The sequence below is a fragment of the Odocoileus virginianus genome, chromosome 4 (genome assembly GCF_023699985.2).
Source record: "Odocoileus virginianus isolate 20LAN1187 ecotype Illinois chromosome 4, Ovbor_1.2, whole genome shotgun sequence".
NCBI classification, from domain to species: Eukaryota; Metazoa; Chordata; class Mammalia; order Artiodactyla; family Cervidae; genus Odocoileus; species Odocoileus virginianus.
The window spans coordinates 29,062,372-29,081,650 of record NC_069677.1 but is presented as its reverse complement, the minus strand read 5'-3'; the positions used below and the strand labels follow the sequence as shown (position 1 = coordinate 29,081,650).

General features: G+C 42.3%; 1 protein-coding gene across 3 annotated transcripts in view; it reads left to right on the top strand.

Moving 5' to 3' along the window:
- Window positions 1-19,279, top strand: part of USP13 (ubiquitin specific peptidase 13) — a 129,393-nt gene that overhangs the window by 87,466 nt on the left and 22,648 nt on the right. For 2 of the 3 annotated variants that reach the window (XM_070466349.1, XM_070466350.1), the window contains 6 exons: window positions 1,519-1,607; window positions 4,020-4,142; window positions 5,496-5,522; window positions 8,848-8,991; window positions 11,799-11,965; window positions 13,702-13,855. In XM_070466349.1, the coding sequence (XP_070322450.1) occupies window positions 1,519-1,607; window positions 4,020-4,142; window positions 5,496-5,522; window positions 8,848-8,991; window positions 11,799-11,965; window positions 13,702-13,855 (704 nt within the window). Of the gene's footprint in view, window positions 1-1,518; window positions 1,608-4,019; window positions 4,143-5,495; window positions 5,523-8,847; window positions 8,992-11,798; window positions 11,966-13,701; window positions 13,856-14,460; window positions 14,603-19,279 lie in introns of all 3 variants that reach the window. The other variant, XR_011487285.1, reaches the window with a different exon arrangement.

The window sequence follows — 19,279 nt, the reverse complement described above, 5'->3', positions numbered from 1 at the left end:
TAGAGATAATATATAATTTCTGGAGAGTGAGCTAGGCTGATAGATCTGCTCCTTAGGATCATTAAGCTCTTGTTTTTCGAGAAACTTCTTCATTGCCCGTACCCTTCTACCTTCCTTGTGATGGGGAATTTGAGATCCCGAGTGGTTAAGTGACTTGCTTGGGGAGAAATACAGGTCAGTGACAAACCAGCCCAGTGTCCTTGGTCCTGTGGATTCTAGCTCTTGCCTGACAAAATCATCATGCTAACCCCTTAGCTGTCCACAGCACATTCTAGTATGCCAGGCGGTTCCATGACATTTCATGACCATTGCACAGCCCCAGCAGGCAGATATTACTAATAAACCCGCTTTGTAAATGGGAAGCCTCAAGGAGGGTTAGATTTGGAGTGAATTAAGTAGCATCCAAGTCTTCTGACACTTTTTGGACAGTTCTCTGCACCTGAACTGTGGCTTTTCTTCTACACAAGGGGGCAGCAGTGCATTGGTATTTGATTTCTGAGTTCTGGGAAGATGCATTCCACATAGATTTGAAAAGTGGAGTTTGTAGGAAACGTGTCCTAGAATCTTTTATTTTAAAAGGTACCCATTGTATCTGTTTAAATCTAATTTTTTAAATATATAACTTACTGTACTCAGATTGACACTTGAACAGAAATGGTTTTTTTAAACAAGATAATAAATGTGGAGAGAATGAGCTGAAACCGGGGCATGTATTTGATGTATTAATTGAATAGTTTGTGCATAAAATTATCAAAGGCAAGTCCAGGCAATTCAGCATTCATGAAAGTTTGAAAGGAAACTTAAGACATTAACCATGTATATTCATTTTTAAAATTGAAGGCCCAGATTTAGATATTTTAGATACCTCATAGTACACACACACACACACACACACAACACACACACACAACCCCTTTAGGATCCGTGTGGCCATAGATTTTAGGTGTGGTAGTATTTTAATGAGGTCCTGGCATTTCCAGTAGTCAGCCTCAACCGAAGTTCCGATGTACCCTCCTGATGCCAACTCTGTGCTGTAAGATAAAGACTTGTGGTCGGAGCAGGTTGGGGGTGTGTCAGGCTTGCTCAGGGAGCTTTTTCAAACTTTATACACAAACACAGTGCACAGGTACCCCTATGCATCTGCAGATACGTGTGACACTACCAAAGGTTTTAGAAAAACACAAATGTTTACAGTTGAAAACCACTTTTCAGAAATACGAAATGCCCCAGCACAGTAAAAGTAGTAATTTTGCAGGGTGTCCAAAATCATCCTTGGGGACAACCTTGTTCTGTGTTAAACACTGTCCTCTCGGGGAAAGGCCAGGATGAGTGGTGAGGTGGTGTGTGCGTGTCCACTCCCGTGTGCATGCGTGTCCACTCCCGTGTGCGTGTGTCTGCTCTTCACTGCAGGCCCTGGGACTGCTGTGTGTGCCTCAGACACAGCTTTTGATGCTTCATGAACTGTATCCATAATTCTTATTGCCTGTTTCATTGATCTAATCCCCTTGTGTTTCCCAGAACATCTCGCTTTGCCTCATTCCCTGAATACTTGGTAGTGCAGATAAAGAAGTTCACTTTTGGTCTTGACTGGGTTCCCAAAAAATTTGGTAGGTATCTTTTGCATGCTTTTGCTTAAAACGTCAAATTAGCTATTTAAAAAACATGGCATGTGAAAGAGCCCGTGCGGTTGGCTGCCAGAAACGGTCTCATTTCATTCTTTTTCCATGATTCCCACCTTTCTCTTTTGAAAGATATGATAAGCACTGACAAACAAACAAACAAACAAACGAACAAACAAACACAAATTGCCACTTGCTTACCCACCTAATAACGGGTACTGAAATGGCCAGAATCTAAGAATGAAGACAGGAGCCTCACAATTTCAAATCATGCCTCCCAAACTGTAGCGTGATCTTGGTAAAATGTAGGTGCTCATTCAGCAGGTCTGGGATGGGGCCGGGGCTCAATATTCTGACATGTCCCCAGGTGACGCTGATGCTGCTAGTGCTACTGGTCCAAAAGCCATGCTTGCAGGTGCTAGTATCTGAAGATGTATCAATACTCTTTTTAGCATCTCTCCTCGACCTCTAAAGCAGGTGGGTATGGCTAATGACATTTGTTTAAATCATATGAATTTTATTAATAATAACATGAGTATAGTCAGTTGTATTAAAAAGAAAAAGGGATGTGACTTTGGCCGAATTGGGCTTTCTTCTTTCTAATCTTAAAGGCCCTTGACCACTGTTAGAGGTTATTTTTCCAGACAACGCATAGAACATTTTCCCTATCATCTCAATCAGATATGAATGTGTTCTTAGGCTGTCCTCAAGGTTGTGGAAGTCCATACAGTTTTACCCTCTGATTTCTCAAGCAAGGACCTCAAACTGCTTGCCAGTCTTTTAGTTTCTACGTTTTTGCTCACTTAAAAAAACACCAGTCAGTCCTAGGTTGGTTAATTAAGAACTCATCTGCTCATCTGAAGGGTGTAAGTAAAAAGAATGTAAAATCTGCATGAGTGATTTCCCAGAAACCTCTGGCACTAGCAGTTAGCATAGCACTGATCTTCATGTGGCATTATGCAGCCCGTGAGCCCGCATCTCATTCCTCTTTTCCTAGTGGAATACTTTTCTGGGCAGGGAGGAGGGCCAAGGGCAGGTTGCTCATCACTCAGCCTTTCCTCCTTGGACCCAACATGCACCCCAGAGAGAAAACTGACTTCTTCTAAAGGCTTTGAACTGCTTTGAAAACAGTTTTATTTTCTTTGTCCTTGGAATTTTGGTAAAGGATACCAAATTCAGATCAGATTTCATAGTCTTGCTGAATTTAAAGCAGCCCCAAAGCTTTCTTTAATGAACCTGAAATTTTCTGTTGAGGAATGATTGTTTTGATTTTGTCGGTCAGACATCGTGTTTGATTTTGCTGTTTGCTGAGATTAAAATTTTTTTTTAAACTAAGCCTTTTCTTTGGGTGGTGGTTTTAAAGTAGGACTTATATACCTAACATTGTTGCTGGTTTTGGGGATGGTTTTTTCAGATTCTGTTTGCTAGCCCAAAAGACATATCCTGCACCAACATTTGAACCCATTTTCCATTATTACCATATCTGACTGTGTACAGTACGAATTCTCAACAGGCTGTTAGACTCATACATACATTTTGTATTTGAATAAGTCAACATAATGACAACTGAGCTGAGAAGTTAAAAAAAGTGTGCCTCAAGATGAATACACTTGAAGTTCAATTAATTTCTTTAAAGCTTCAGTTTTTATTACCTTCGGTAGAATAATCACAGTACCCATGGTGATCTGAGAAAAGGCATAAACTATGGGTTGCAAACTCAAATGCCTAATGAGGACAGAGTGATAATGTAAGTGACAGAATTAGGCTAGGTATAAGAAGCACATAGCTATAGCTGTCTTGTTCTTTCTTGAGTATTCCCATTTTGGATGAAGACATGGATTAGGAAAACATTTCCCTATCATAAGAATCAGAACGGTGCACATGTGATGCTCAGGATCATGGGGGCAGGAAGGAGTGGCGAGGTCTGTGGCAGACAGACATGGAGGGCACATATTACCTTGGAGTGAAAGCTGAGAATCAGCCCCAGGCAGTTGTTATCACGTGAGACTCTGCTACAGCTTTTTGTTTTTTTTCCCCAAAATGCGTTGGAAGTCTGGAGTTTTGAATTGAAATTTCTGATTTAAAAATTAGAATTTATTGCCAACATTTTAAAAACATCCAACAGAAAGTGTCTACAGATGTTGTATGGGCTCCCAGATTTCGACCTCTGGCTTCCCTCCTTTCTCATTGTTCAGTGTGAAATCCTGCATCTGTGTTTCCCCTGGTCCTACATTAAACTCTAATCAGTCTTAGTTTCCTGGTCCCATGACTTACTCCCAGGAACTAAAACACATCCCTTGGCTCTGCCTAGACACATGTGCATAGTTAGTGGTGCTAGATTGAGGAGGTGACTGTGGTTATTCAGAGAGTCCAGTGAGTGTAATCTCTCTCATTTTGCAGATGTTTCTATTGATATGCCAGACCTACTTGATATCAACCATCTCCGAGCCAGGGGGTTGCAACCAGGAGAGGAGGAACTTCCAGACATCAGCCCCCCAATAGTGATTCCTGATGACTCCAAAGGTACCATCTTCTGCCAGGAGGACCATCCCAGAGCCTCCCTGCTCTTCTGCTGGAATAGTCCCTGTTTCTCCCCAACTCTGTTGTCCCGTGGTGCTTTCCTATGTTGTAAGCCACCATAGACCTACAGAATCGAAGCCTGGCTGCAAACTGTGAGCTTAAAATATTAATAGTCACAGGAAGAGGCACAGCCCCAACATGAGTGAACCAAACTTATCTATGGAAATCACAGGCAGCAGAGGGCAGCAGGTCTCCAGGAAGTCTTTGGGTTACCTTGCCTCTGGCTTTGTCTCCCTCCTCTCTTCTCTGATAAGCCTGTGGGGAAGAGGAGTGTGTTTTCAGTGGGCTCTTAGTCTAGGGGAGCTGTGTCCTTCTTGGAGTATCTTTGGAGAACCAAAAAGGGAAATTGAACAGTGTGTGTTGGTTTTAAAAGTCTTGCCCACTTCTCGCCTCCCCAGCTTCATAGCTTCATAGCAAGAGAACACTTTGAGCTTCTCTTACTCTCTGTGAACTTAAAGTGGTCCTCGTGAAGAATACTTTTAAAGAGAAAAGTACATGTGAAAAACCATTGCCTTTGTGAGTCCAAGCACAGCTTGGAGAGATCTTGGCTTCATCATTAGTTCAGTTATTCTGGTGAAATCACTTTCATTCTGGCTTTGCTAGCCCACGTGTTTGCTGTTCACCTTCCTAATGAGTTAATTAGGTACATTAGCTAATAGTGCCGGAGTGCTTGGGGCGCCTGCCCCACAGGATGTCTGTCAGCTGAGCAGTGACCATTATTGGTGACCCTGTTGGGGTATGAAGTGAATCCAGGAGGAGCAAGAGAGGATTCAAGATTGGCACCTGTGTTACATTATTCTCTAACGCTAAGTCCAAGGCTAAATTGCAGAGGGTGGAGGGCAGGGAAGGGGTCTGTGGGGGGGGGGGGGGGGTGGTCCAGGCTATGTGGTATAGGTGGTTCATTAAAGGAATTCCAGAAAGATCAGAGTGTCAGAGAACTGCAAGGTGGTCTATTAGCATTGCTCCTGCTTTTTCTGACGTTCATAACAGAGTCTCTGGATTGTAATTATATGGAGTTCTTGGAAGTACAGGGAAGGAAATCATTTAGTTCCTTAAGATGATCAGCAGAGCATCGTGTTTTATCTGCTCTAAATGCCTGAAACTGGATATTCTCCCTCCTTCCTGGAATGACTTTACGTTGGGCTTGGCTGGCCAGCGTGGAGGGCCACGGGGCTGACACAGTGTGGGGTCTTAATGGGTGGGGGTGACGGAGTGCTCCGGGTTAACTCTCTTTCTTTCTCTAGAACTCTTTGCCATGGTTGGGTCTCACTTCCTGCCCTCTCCTTTGATTTCCAGATCGCCTGATGACCCAATTGATAGACCGTATGTACCTTTTATGTTTTTTCTCTGTGTCCTACCATTGTTACTGGTCTAACGCATTTAGCTGTGGGGGTTCAGTAAAGGGCGTTGTTCTGTACGTGTGTATGGGCAGCTTTTCCCATGGGTGGGAATAAACCTTGGTCTGCAAGTTGAGGTCACAGCAAATCTAAACCAGTAATGTGTTGAATAGATGGCCCTGTGTTTCAGGAGAGAGAACTTCAGTGTGAGAGCCAGCCAGCCCTGAGTCGGAATCTTGGCTTTGCCACTTGTGGCTGTGTGACCTAGAATCATTAACTTCTCTGAGCATCAGTTTCCTCATATGTGAATGGGGGACACTGATGCCATTTCCTCCTTCCCTGGCCACATGAGTAGGTCTCTTGCCGCAGTGATAGCACAGTGACTTGTCACTTTGTCCCCTCCTTCAGGACACGTAATGAAGGTACACGGTTGGCAGGACATGGTAGTATTAATTAATACTCTTAAGGGTGGCAGTGTCATTGGATTGTTTCATTTTGTAGCCATTTAGTTCCTTAATCCTGGGTGAGTTGATACTTTTGATTTTCTAAAGAACATGAAAAAAAGCAAAATATTTTAGAGTCAATATTTAGATACTAATTAGGAGGAAGAAGGAATATGTAATAACACAAAATACTCTGAATCTTTTTGTCTACAAAGCCTTACCGGAGACACTATTGTTAATTTAGAAGTTCAAGTGTTTTACTTTGCCAAAAAACACTTCATGTGATTGATCATTTGACTTAGACCTCCATGCTTGCCTTCTTGGGTCAATTTTGATTTGCTGGTTGCTGGCAGAGGCTGTTAGGGGCAGCGAGGGCAAACCATTGCCTCTGCAAATAATTTCATTGTAATGATAACAGTATTTTTGAATGGTTACCATGAGTCATTGTTGAGTTTATGACTCCATAAATTCTTTTAACTGTGTATAAATGTACTATTATAATAATACAAAGGCCAGCTTCTTGTTCGATTGTCACAGTAAGATGGGCAGAGCAGGTGACCTTTATGCAGAGGATAAAACTGATACCCAGGGAAGTTCAGAGACCTAAGAGCTAGGACCAGCGCCAAGGCTAGGCGTCAGGCATGCTTTCCTGTCACTTGACCTTGTCTGGAGTGTGAGGAGTTTCCTGGCTGTCCCAACCCTGCAGAGAGCCAGTCTCCAGGATCTTGCCCCAGGGGAGGTGAATGGTGGCTGGAACTGTGTCAGAGGAGTCTGTCTGACTGTGAGCACTTCAGCTCACAGTCAGCAGTTTTCTATTTTCCTCCTGATCTAAGCCTGCTGTCCTATCAGCTGTATTCACCAGGAGAAAACATTATCTGGGGTTAATTTATATTTATATCCAACCTTTCTCAGACATTTAAAAGGAGTAACTTTGATTATATTCTTACTATAAATGAAAAGATATGTAGAAATTACCTATTAGTGATAAGAGTCATCTCTGGTTTCATCACCCATCTATAACCAGTATTAACATTTGCCATCTGTCCTTCTACTGTTCTTTACCTATGCCTGGTTCACTCTATTTCCCCCAAAATGTAATTAGACATTTTCAATTTAATATGCTGTTACGTGCATACATACACTTATTAAGTTGCATTACTTAACTGCATTCTAGAGAGCAGAGTCTTTCACAAGGTGTTGAAAACTATTCTCTGAAAGAGTTTCATAGTTTCTGCCCAGAGGAATCCTTTTTTTAATTACTAAAATTTTAAAATATTAAAAAAATTTTATTTGAAGTATAATTGATTTACAATGTAATATTAGTTTCATGTATATAGCACAGTGATTCAGTTATACATATGTCTATTTTTTTTTCAGATTTTTCTAGGTTACTATAAAATATTGGTATAGTTCCCTTTCCTATACAGTAGGTCCTTGTTGGTTATCTATTGTGTATACTGTAGTATGTACATGGCAAGCCCAACCTACTGCAGGAGTCTTTATTACAGGACTTTAGAATTTTCACTACCGTAATGCACACTGTGAATTTCTCGGGAGAACAGAGAATGTAGGTTTAAAAAACTTATTTGACAATGGGAGCCCTTTGTTTTGTGGTTCATTAATTTTGTGGTTCATCTCTCTTAGAACACTAGGATTCTCTAGAACACAATTGAGGAATCACTGTTGTCCTATATCATTGCTTTCTTAAAATTTTATCTTGATAGGATGTTCTGTGTATCCTCATTGTGAGATAGAACTTTGGTAAATACATTTTCAGTATATTTTTTGTAGAACAGAAATATCTGTTCCTCAGTTCTTCTACTACTGATTGCTGCCTCTGGCAGAGTTTTCAGCAGATTACAGACCTCAGGGCGTGGGAAACAAAAGGCAGATATTTTGTGCTCCAGTTCCCTCCCAACCTGTGGTGTAATTTGAGAGCCTCGTGTAGGTGGTATGGGTACACACACACGAACATACATACACACCCATGTACATGTATGTGTATGAATGAATATACATACAAGCCTATAGTCATGTGTATGTATAGGTGTGTGTTTCCACACCTCTCTACCCGTGGTTTAGTCATTAAGTTGTGTCCGACTCTTGCGACCCCATGGACTATAGGCCACCAGGCTCCTCTGTCCATGGGATTTCCCAGGTAGGAATACTGGAGCGGGTTACCGTTTCCTTCTCTAAGGCATCTTCTTGACCCAGGGACTGAACATGGGTCTCCTGCATCGCAGGCAGATTCTTTACCATCTATGCCTCCAGGGAAGCCCTGTCTACCCATATCTATATGTTATCGTGAAAAGAAAAGAAAACCTGTGTCTAAGCCAAAGTTGGGTTTGTAAAGCAATCTTTTTTAATATCTTAAATGTATACAGTTAAAAAACTTTCCTTCTATCTTAATTTCTCAGAGTGATTGCATCCTTTGATTGCTGATATATCTAAAGACCTGGTATAACTTCCTGTGAGGCTTAAGGTATAAGCTTTTTGGCCTGTAGAGAATGCTTTCTCTTCCAATTTCAGTCCTAAGAGAGGCTGCTGTAGTGGCCTTGAGAATGATGTAAGAGACTGAAATGGTTCTGGGAATACACTAGATCTCCCCATTGGAAATTAGGGGGTTGTTTTTCAGTGCTTGGATTGTTCAGGTAATTACCATGGTTCCTATTTAGGTCAAAGATAAAAACTCAGCTCAAATAGCTTAACATTTGGATGGCTTAAAACAAAACACAGTTAAACCACCATCTAAACATTAAACAAAATAGCACCTTCTTTGGGTAGCATGTGGATAAGGGGTGAAGAGAAGCTAAGACAAGAAGAAATAGGATTGACTTTTTACACCAGACTATTCTGTGTGCCCTGTAGCATCAGATATTGATGAGTCATCGGTGATGCAGCTGGCTGAGATGGGCTTCCCTCTAGAAGCATGTCGGAAGGCTGTGTATTTTACTGGAAATATGGGAGCCGAGGTGGCCTTCAACTGGATCGTTGTTCACATGGAAGAGCCAGGTAGGTGGTCAGAAAATGGGATGACTTTGGAGTCTGACATGATTGGTCCTCAATGATGTTAAGCCTTGGTCCTTCTGTGTCCTCAGGGTGTGTCCCAGAAAATGATTTATCAGCTCATAATCTGCTGCACGGAGTGGATGGGAGAGGATGGCTATTTTGCCTGTGTAGCAAAGTCACAGTCTTTGCTTTCCTCTTTTAAATAACAGCTTTGTTGAGAGAGAATTCACCCTTTTAAAATGTATAATCCAGTAGCAAAAAAAAAAATTGGAAAGATGTGCGATATACTTCTAGCTAAGAAATGATGAGAACTTGAGATAGAAGAATGGGCATGAAGAAATAGAGGCTGTTTAGTTGGCATTAACTTTTATCTACTTTATTAAGGTATAATTTGCATACCATATAATTCCCTCATTTAAAGTATACAGTTCAGTTGTATAAATATTAATTATGTTGAATTGGTTCATAGTGCTTTTCAGGTCTATTATATCCTTCTACTTTTCTGTCTATTCATTCTACTAATTATTGAGTTTGATATTGAAACTCCAACTAAAAATCTTAATTTATCTACTAGAAAAAATAATTGTAATATATAGTGGAACTATATGTAACTTTGTTCTGTATTTTCCAAGTCTCCTGTAAATGTGTTATCATACTTTTAGAATTTAAAAAATAAAGAGGAAAAATACTTTCCCCAGATAAAAAGTGTATATTACAGTGGCTTTTAGTAAATTCACAGAGTTTTGCAACCATCCAAAAAGAAATTCTGTAGATAATAAAAGTCACTTTCCATTTTCCCTGTTCTTCCCAGCCCCTGGCAATCACTAATCTACTTTCTTTCTGGCTCTGTGGATTTGTCTGTTCTGGATGTTTCATACGAATGGAATCATGCAATGTGAGATCTTTTGTTTTTGGTTTCTATCACTTAGCATCATGCTTTCAAGGTTCATTTATGTTGTGGCATGTATTGGTACTTTATTTCTTTTTTGGTTGAATAATAGTCTGTTGTATGGGCATACTATGTTTTATTTATCCTTTCATCAATTGATGGATATTTGGGTTTCCACTTTTTGGCTATTATGAATAATGCCGCTATAAACCTTTTGTGTACAAATTTTTTTTTGAAATATATTTTAAAGATCTATTTTGTTTTTGGCTTCACTGGGTCTTTGCTGCTGTGTGTGGGCTTTCTCTAGCTGCAGTGAGCGAGGGCTACCCTTCACTGGGGCTCACGGGCTCTCATCGCGGTGCCTTCTCTCTGAGGCTTCACTGGGGCTCACGGGCTCTCATCGCGGTGCCTTCTCTCTGAGGCTTCTCTGGGGCTCACGGGCTCTCATCGCGGTGCCTTCTCTCTGAGGCTTCACGGGGGCTCACGGGCTCTCATCGCGGTGCCTTCTCTCTGAGGCTTCACGGGGGCTCACGGGCTCTCATCGCGGTGCCTTCTCTCTGAGGCTTCACGGGGGCTCACGGGCTCTCATCGCGGTGCCTTCTCTCTGAGGCTTCACGGGGGCTCACGGGCTCTCATCGCGGTGCCTTCTCTCTGAGGCTTCACTGGGGCTCACGGGCTCTCATCGCGGTGCCTTCTCTCTGAGGCTTCACTGGGGCTCACGGGCTCTCATCGCGGTGCCTTCTCTCTGAGGCTTCACTGGGGCTCACGGGCTCTCATCGCGGTGCCTTCTCTCTGAGGCTTCACTGGGGCTCACGGGCTCTCATCGCGGTGCCTTCTCTCTGAGGCTTCTCTGGGGCTCACGGGCTCAAGTGCAGGAGCTTCAGTCGTTGCAGCACGTGGGCTCAGCAGTTGTGGTCCAAGGGCTTAGTTGCTGTGAAGCAAGTGGGATCGCCCCCTACCAGGGATTGAACCTGTGTCCTCTGCATTGACAGGCAGCTTCTCAGCCACCAGAAGATCAGGGAAGTCCCCATGTACAAATTTTTGTATGGACATGTTTTCATTTCTCGTGAGTGGAATTCCTCTGTCATACAGTCGCTCCGTGTTTAACTCTCTTAGAAGCTACCAAATTGTTTTTTAACAGTGACTGTGTGGCATCCCCCCTAGCGATGTATGAAGGCTCCAGTTTTCCTACATCCTCACCAACCCTTGTAAATCTCATTGTGGTTTTGATTTTCATGTCCCTAATGGCTAATGATGAATACCTTTTCATATGCATATTGACCAATTATGTATCTTTGGAGAAATATCTATTTACATGCTTTGCCTGTTTAATGAGGTTAGTTGTCTTTGTATTTTTGAGTTCGAAGAGCTCTGAATAGTTACCTTGTGGGATATATGGTTTACAAATATGCTCTTCTGTTGTATGGGTTATCTTTTGTCTATTTTTTTTCTTTTGTCGCTTTGTGCTCTCGGTGTTGTATCTAGAAACCATTGCCTAACCCAAGGTCACAAAGATTTCTTATATGCTTTCTTTTAAGAGTTTTGTAGTTTTAGCTTTTACATTTAGGCCAGTGATCCATCTGGAGTTAATTTTTGCATATGATGTGAGGTAGGGATCCAAATTTATTCTTTTGCATGTGGCTATGTAGTTGTCCCAGCACCATTTGTTGAAAAGACTGTCCTTTCCCCACTGAATGGTCTCAGTACCCTTGTTGAAAATCAGTTGACCGTTGATATGTAGGGTTATATCTGAACTCTGAATTCTATTCTATTAGGCTATTGATCTATATGTTTGTTCTTATGCCAGTTTTAGACTGTCTTGATTATTGTAACTTTAGGTATTTTTTCTTGTTAGCTCTAAAGGGTTGTTTATTTCAAGACCCAAAAAAGGAAAGGGCCTGAGTGTGATTCTTTTCTCCAGATTTTGCTGAACCGCTGACCATGCCTGGTTATGGAGGAGCAGCTTCTGCTGGGGCCTCTGTTTTTGGTGCTACTGGATTGGATAACCAACCTCCGGAAGAAACTGTAGCTATCATTACCTCCATGGGATTCCATCGAAATCAGGCTATTCAGGCCCTGCGAGCAACGGTAAGCACGAGAGACCATGTGAACCCCTGCCTCTTCTGTCAGTGGCAACTGAAACTTTCCAGTGTCCTCTGATCATTTTGAATCATGTCTGTCTCATATCCACTATGCCCCAGAAAGGTTTATTTGCATGTAGTATATATAAAGCTAAAATAAATGATTGAGGGAAACCTACAGAGATTTTTAAGAGTAAGGATATTTTTAAAAAGCGAGGGAGATAATACAATGGAGGTAAGATAATCCAGCTGAAAGACACTCTGTGTCCTCTTAATGTTTATTAGCATGAGGCAGAGACTTTACTTGGAGCTTGCTTGTGGCCTTAGAGGAAGGAGGGATGCTTGAGATCCTGTGTTCAATAAGGCAGTTCTTCAGGAGAAATTGTGCTTTTCTGATACCAAGATCTTGGAGTGTTCTCTCTCAAAGCTCCTCATGGAGAAGTCTCTTTGGAATTCTCTGCTTCTGTTTCTCTCTGTGGAGAGAGAAGGTTTATCAGGTATTCGTAAAGTCCTGATATTATCAGGAAAGACGGGACCAGGAAATTGGAGGGCAGACAGAAGCCTTCCTGTTGCAGTGCAGACGTCTGTTTAATATTGAGGGAAAGTACTTTTTTTTTTTTTCCCCACACCATAATCCATTTTTGAGGGCTTCCTCGGTGGCTCAGTGGTAAAGCCTGCCAATTCAGGAGACGTGGGTTCGATCTCTGGGTTGGGAAGTTCCCCTGGAGGAGGAAATGGCGACCCACTCCAGTACTCTTGCCTGGGAAAATCCATGGACAGAGGAGCCTGGCGGGCTACAGTCCAAGGGATCAAGATTGCAAGCGCTGGACATGACTTAGTGACTAAGCCACCAGAACCAATTCATTTTGAGTGGGTATCTGCTCCCGAGTCCTTCTTGCCATCCTAACTGGGTTCTGATGGGGCCCCTTGCTGAGGTCACAAGGGCTCCTGGCTGGCTCTGGACAGTTTGGCTGGAACAATCTGTTTCCCTTTAAAATGCTTGAAGTGTTTCAACTGGAGTTTATTATACTCAGTGTACTTGTTTATGCCCCAATTATTTTACTTGCTTGACTGTTTAATTGGACATTTTGCCTACATCTAAACAAATTGTTTAACTCATCAAGTAATGTCACAAAGGGGATTGACGGAAATGCTTTTATGGTCCATTGATTTGAATTACATGGAGTTCAGTTTAAAACAATGTAACTTAGCTAACCAGTGTTGTCTTCATTAATTAAGGCATCAGTCTTGTCTCTGCTGCGGTTCAACCACTCTGCCAACATTTAGGAGAAAAGCTCTGACCTGGTACCCATGTTAGCTTCCCTCCATCCTGCATGGTTATCTGCACAAAATACAGTTGGTGGAGAAGGTAGCATTGCAGTTAGTGTGGCTTTGGAAAGAGCCGTACTAAGACAGATGCCATTCTCTTTGGCTTTCAGCCTCTCATCATTATCAGCATCAGCCCACAGAAATGCTGAACTAGGACTGATGTGGCTTTGGAATGCTGACCTGCTGCTCTGAACTGTTTTCCAGCGAATCCAATTACAGACTTCAGTTGAGAGACTTGCAGAATGTCCATGGAAAGTGCATTTCATAGACAGGGTCAGAGCCTCTTACTCAGAGCCACTTAGGACTAATGAATTCAGGCGTTCAGCCCTGTCTACTTGACATCCTGGTTCAAACGGTCAGGATATAATGAGGCCCCAGGACAGCATACATTGTAAAAATGTTTTGTTTCATCAGAATAGTAATCTGGAAAGAGCACTGGATTGGATCTTTAGCCACCCTGAGTTTGAGGAGGACAGTGACTTTGTGATCGAGATGGAGAATAACGCCAATGCGAACATCGTTTCTGAGGCCAAACCCGAAGGACCTAGAGTCAAGGATGGATCTGGAAGTAAGTTCTTGCCTCAGGGCTTGCTCGAGGGGTCATGGTACATTCTCTTCACGCCCTTCCCTCCCACTCCTGAATGTTGACACCTTTAAAGTGAAAGTGAAGTCACCCAGTCGTGTCCGACTCTTTGCGACCCCGTGGACTGTAGCCTACCAGGCTCCTCCATCTATGGGATTTTCCAGGCAAGAGTACTGGAGTGGGTTGCCATTTCCTTCTCCAGGGGATCTTCCTGACCCAGGGATTGAACCTGGGTCTCCCGCATTGTAGCCAGACGCTTTACCATCTGAGTTACCAGGGAAGTCTGACGTCATTCAAACCTCAGCACAGATCCCAGCTTCTCATAAATGGTGCACTTGGCCACTTCTCATGGGCCAGGGCGACCTGGGGGGTCTTGGCAGACTCAGCCATGTTGCCTGGTGTGTGTGCCTCACTTTAGCGCCAGCTCTGACTTGGTCTGTGTTTTGAGGTGAAATTCCATTGTGGGCCATGAACATTTTTGTCCCAAAGAGAGCCGTTATTTTTGTGGTAACATTTTTGAAGAGTTGAAAAGTGCTCTTATACCCTTGAGCTCATTGTTGCTCAGACCTCCTCCTGATCATTTTCTGCAGGGTTGGCAGGTCAGGAAGAACTGCTATAGGTGCATGTGGCGCCTTCCATCAGCAAACACTTACATATGTCACCCTGTGCTGAGCGCGACTCTAAGCACTTCACCTAGACACTCATTTACTCCTCATCACACCCATTTTACAGGTAAGAAAACCGAGGAATAGAAAGATTAGGTAACCTTGCCCAAGATCACATCGTTCTTCAGAGGTAGAACCCAGATTCAAAGTCAGAATCCATGTTCCCGCCTACTGTGGTACCCTGTCTCGGGCTCGCCTCCCCCATGGAATCGGAGCCTGGCAGCCACCACCCGCTGCCGCCAGCTCCCAGCCAGCTCGCCTCTCTGCTTCCTCTGTGCTCCCCAGACCTACAGCTCACCGGCCTGGTATGGTTGCCACATCGCTCAGTGGTCCTCGACCCTCTTCTCCTCACCCCTAGGCCTTCATTCAGGCTAACCCTTGGATGCAAATTGCCCCTTCTTTCCCATCACGGCTTGCCAAATTCCTCATCGTTATTCAGAACTTGGCCACAGGTTCCATTTCTCTGGACCGCTTCCCCAGGTTCTTATCATAATCAGTCCCTCCTTACCTCATATGCTGGTGACAATTACACCAACATGAACAGTCCTTCACTCATGTCATATTTAGTCTTCACAGTACCCCTGTGAGATCGGCACCGGGATTATGTCCATGCTGCAGATGAGGAAACTGAGGCAGAGAGGGCAAAGTAATTCGCCAAGCTCGCTGTGCCGATGGGAAGTAGAACCAGAACTCCCCCCAGGCAGCCTGCCTGCAGAGTCTGTGCCCGTAGCTCCTGTAACGGGGTGTTTGATTTTCTTATTAGAGGTATCAGGTTCATCTTGATATAAAATTAGTTGTGTAAATACCTGTCTCCCAGCTGACAGGGAGCTGGTGGAGGACAGAGGCCATTTTACTTTTATAGAGCTCGTGGTGGCCGGTACATAGAAAGTACCAATGAAATAATAGTTGGATCTAGTTAAGTTTACCCTAGCAGTATTTGTTCCCATAATTGTATGACATGTAGCTGCATGGTCTTACCAGACCTAACACATATGCGTTGATATGGCGCTAGAGACGGGGGGAGGGGAATTTCCTTCTTCTTTTATATAAAACAGGTATTTCTTCACTGAAACTGTTAATCTGACTAGACAAGAAAAGGATGAGCTGCAGTTCTCTCAACTTCCAACCTGTCTAAAGGGTCTTGTGTTACTTTTTGGAAATCACTGGCTGGCCTAAAATATTAAAAGCTGTTACGGACAAGTTACTCAATAATTCACGAGCAGGATTTATTATGTGTTCCGTGTCCATTGGTTCACTGCTTCCTTGATTTTCTGTAATGGACTTTTCTTTAGGATGGTGAGTTCTTGCAGAAGGAATAAACCACAAGATGGGACCCTTGTAATGCTGCCAAGGTATTTGGCTACAGAGGGAGGGAGAGTCTGATCATTAGGGTTTCCGGTCTTCTGATGGAGCTTGGACGGACCAACCACTCTCTCAGAGATGGTCGTTAATGATACGGAACAGCCACATCCTCTCCTCGAGCTTACTGAACTCAGAGTGACCTGCACATATTCCTGGTTTTTGAGTCGCATCCTTGAATAGGATTTCATGAAGCTTTTAAACACTCTTGAATTTAAAGGCGCTCTGGGCCAAACTCTGTGGCACTTACTCCTCATCACTTCCAAATTTAGCAATTATGGTTGAGTGTGGGGAAGGAGACAGTGATGCACTATGAAAAAGCCCACGTAGGATATGCACAATCTAAGGGCAGTAGGAGGAGAAAAATTTAGTTATAAAAAATGCATAAACCACCCTAACTCATCAAATGCATTCTGTGTCAGATTTTGCAGAAGAACAGATGTTTTTCAAGTAGCCTTTCCAAGCACTGCATCTGGCCCATGGGAGGTCATGAGCAAATGAATGACTGAATGAAGAAGTGAATGCCACGTGGTGGTCACAGGGGTGTTCTGCCTCCACTGAGTGCTGTCTGGGGGAACTAGTAGTGTCCTGTTGCATTCTGTTGCCTAAACCACAGGGAAGGGGAAAAACATCTTTTTCTTTGCTACATTAGCATTGGGACGCATGTTGGTCACTTCTGGTTTTCCTTTTCCAAAAATTAACATTTATGTAATTTTTTCTTCCAATGAAAAGGATGTATAATAACTTCAGTAACTTAGAAAATGCAGATCTATGAAAAGAGGAAAATGATAATTACAGTCCTACAAGCCAGTCATAACCCACTGTTAAATGTTTTGTGTATATTCTTTAGATCTTTCTTGGCAAATATATAAAAATGAATATAAAAATGTATATTTATAGAAATATAGCATTCTATTCTATACATAAGATCTTTAAAATATTGATGGATAGTTAATTTACAATATATTAGTTTCAGGTGTAATAGTGATTCGGTATTTTTATAGCTGATACTCCATTTATACTTATTACAAAATAATGACTATATTTCCCTGTGCTGTACATTATAGCCACTATTCATGCTGTATTATAGCCTGCTCATTCCCTAACTGTGGGTGTACTTTATGTAAATCCAGGTCATTGAACACATATTAATATTCAGTTGTACCATAATATATATACCTAATGCTAGGCCAGCTAGCTATTATTTAAATAAAAGACAATTTCAGAAAGAGTTTTAAATAAGAGGGTTATTTGCACATTCAGAAGGTGTTGGCAGTGATTTTTAAATAATACATTATTCTTAAAGGGTGAATTCCATTCACAGAAGTATAACAAATGCTTCTTTCAGTCTCTATCCAGGTAACAAACATTTGTTCAACATTTAAGTTTCTTTCATTTCCTCCCTCCTCCACTCCACTCCCTTCTTTTTTTCTGTTAAAAATAATGCTGTAATGAATATTCTTGAGCTCTCCCTTTTTTTTTTTTAAAGTTACTTTAAAAAAATTATTTGTTTCTTTGACTGCACTGGGTCTTAGTCGCAGCACATTGACTCTTTAGTAGTAGCATGCAAACTCTTATTAATTGTGACAGTTTCCTGACCAGGGATTGTACCTGGGCCACCTGATTTGGAAGCTTGACGTCTTAGCCATTAGACCACCAGGGAAGGCCCTCCTTTCTTATTTCTTTAGGGTGAGTTTCAGGAAGTGAAGTTTTGGAGTCAAATGTGTGTTTTGAGCTGTGAATACAAATGATTGCTTCACTCCCCTCAAACACAGCCATGAGCACCTTTTCCCATCCTTCCCAGCGGTGCTGTTGGCCAAGCACTCTTCCTATTTTTCATGTCTTTATTGCCTAGTTGTTTTTCTTCTTGTGTTAATTGCTTCCTCACTTCCTTTGCCCATTGCCCATTTTTATTGAAGTGTTTAGATTTTTTTTTTTATTGATTTGTTTGGCAGTTTCAAGTATTGTAAATTATACCTCATAGCTTTGTAGTATTGAGTTTTTCTGGCAGAAACATGTTTTCCTTTGCTTCATCTCCCCTTTCTCCTGCCCCTGAAGCTATATGGTTTCCCATATAGCTGTATGTGTTTCTGGTTTAGTTACTTCTCAGAATTTGTCTGTGTTGTTCAGTTGCGTCTGACTTTGCGACCCTATGGACTCCAGCATGCCAGGTTTCCCAGTCCCTCACCATCTCCCAAAGCTTGCTCAAACTTATGTCCATTGAGTTGGTGGTGCCATCCAACATCTTATCTTCTGTTGCCCTTCTCCTTCTGCCATCAGTCTTTCCCAGCATCAGAGTCTTTTCCAATGAGCTGGCTCTTTACATCAGGTGGCCAAAGTATTGGAGCTTAAGCTTCAGTATTAGTCCTTCCAGTGAATATTTAGGGTTGATTTCCTTTAGGATTGACTGGTTTGATCTCCTTGCTGTCCAAGGGACTTTCAAGAGTCTTCTCCAACACCACAGTTCAAAAGCATCAATTCTTTGGTGCTCAGCTTTCCTTATGGTCCAACTCTCACATCCATACATGACTACTGAAAAAACCATATCCTTGACTAGATGGACCTTTGTTGGCAAGTGATGTCTCTGCTTTTTAATATGATGTCTAGGTTTGTCATAGCTTTTCTTCCTAGAAGCAAGCATCTTTTAATATCATGGCTGCAGTCACCATCCACAGTGATTTTGGAGCCCAAGAAAATAAAAGTCAGTCACTGTTTCCATTTTCTCCCCATCTTTTTGCCATAAAGTAATGGACCAGATGCCATGATCTTCGTTTTTGAATGTTGAGTTTTAAGCCAGCTTTTTCACTCTCCTCTTTCACTTTCATCAAGAGGCTCTTTAGTTCCTCTTTGCTTTCTGCCATAAGGGTGGTGTCATCTGCATATCTGAGATGATATGCAGAAATCAAGATTTCTCCCAGCAATTTTGATTCCAGCTTGAGATTTATCCAGCCCAGGGTTTTGCATAATGTACTCTGCACATAAGTTAAAAAAGCAGGGTGACAATATACAACCTTGATGTACTCCTTTCCCAATTCTGAACCAGTTCGTTGGTCCATGTCTGGTTCTAACTGTTGCTTCTTGACCTGCATACAGGTTTCTCAGGAGGCAGGTCAGGTGGTCTGATATTCCCATCTCTTTAAGAATTTTCCACAGTTTGTTGGGATCCGCAGAGTTAAAGGTTTTAGTGTAGTACATGAAGCAGAAATAGATGTTTTTCTGAAATTCACTTGCTTTTTTAATGGTCCAACAATGTTGGCAATTTGATCTCTGGTACCCCTGCCTTTTCTAAATCCAGCTTCTACATATGGAAGTTCTTGGTTCATGTAGTGTTGAGCTTAACTTGAAGGATTTTGAGCATTACCTGGCTTGCATGTGAAATGAATGC